Raw genomic sequence first — 1,000 nt, 5'->3', positions numbered from 1 at the left:
GTGACCCCAGATGACCACAGGTGACCACAGGTGGTCCCAGGTGGTCTCAGGTGACCCATGGTGACCCCAGGTGGTCTCAGGTGACCCCAGGTGACCTGTGGTGGTCCCAGGTGGCCTCAGGTGACCTGTGGTGGTCCCAGGTGGTCTCAGGTGACCCCAGGTGGTCTCAGGTGACCCGTGGTCACTCCAGGTGGTCCCAGGTGACCCCAGATGACCGCAGGTGACCACAGGTGGTCTCACGTAGTCTCAGGTGACCCCAGGTGACCTGTGGTGGTCCCAGGTGACCCCCAGGTGGTCTCAGGTTACCCCAGGTGGTCTCAGGTTACCCCAGGTGGTCTCAGGTGACCTGTGGTCCCTCCAGGTGACCCATGGTGACCCAGGTGGTCTCAGGTGACCCGTGGTCACTCCAGGTGGTCCCAGGTGACCACAGGTGACCACAGGTGGTCCCAGGTGGTCTCAGTTGACCTGTGGTGACCCCAGGTGGTCTCAGGTGACCCCAGGTGACCTGTGGTGGTCCCAGGTGACCCCAGGTGGTCTCAGGTGACCCCAGGTCCCTCCAGGTGACCCAGGTGACCCCAGGTGACCCCAAGTGACCCGTGGTAGTTCCAGGTGACCCCAGGTGGTCTCAGATGACCCGTGGTCACTCCAGGTGGTCTCAGGTGACCCCAGGTGACCTGTGGTGGTCCCAGGTGACCCCAGGTGGTCTCAGGTGGTCCCAGGTGACCCTTGTGACCCCTGTGACCCCTGTGACCTCCCCAGACCAGAAGCCGGACGTGATGTACGCCGACATCGGGGGGATGGACATCCAGAAGCAGGAGGTGCGCGAGGCCGTCGAGCTGCCCCTCACCCACTTCGAGCTCTACAAGCAGGTGAGACCCCCCAGGTGACCCCCAACTGACCCCTGACTGACCCCCCAGTGACCCCCCAGCTGCCCCTCACCCACTTCGAGCTCTACAAACAGGTGAGACCCCCCAGGTGACCCCCAACTGACCCCTGACTG

General features: G+C 64.2%; 1 protein-coding gene across 1 annotated transcript in view; it reads left to right on the top strand.

Moving 5' to 3' along the window:
- Positions 1-1,000, top strand: part of PSMC4 (proteasome 26S subunit, ATPase 4) — a gene marked incomplete at its 5' end in the record, with an annotated part of 19,311 nt that overhangs the window by 4,468 nt on the left and 13,843 nt on the right. Inside the window, 2 exons of the mRNA XM_017839824.1 lie at positions 760-869; positions 929-961. Of these exons, the coding sequence (XP_017695313.1) occupies positions 760-869; positions 929-961 (143 nt within the window). The remainder of the gene's footprint in view (positions 1-759; positions 870-928; positions 962-1,000) is intronic.

The sequence above is a fragment of the Lepidothrix coronata genome, unplaced genomic scaffold (assembly GCF_001604755.1).
Source record: "Lepidothrix coronata isolate B3197 unplaced genomic scaffold, Lepidothrix_coronata-1.0 Scaffold497, whole genome shotgun sequence".
NCBI lineage: Eukaryota > Metazoa > Chordata > Aves > Passeriformes > Pipridae > Lepidothrix > Lepidothrix coronata.
The sequence above is the reverse complement of the archived record's forward strand: the minus strand, read 5'-3'. Positions and strand labels throughout refer to the sequence as shown.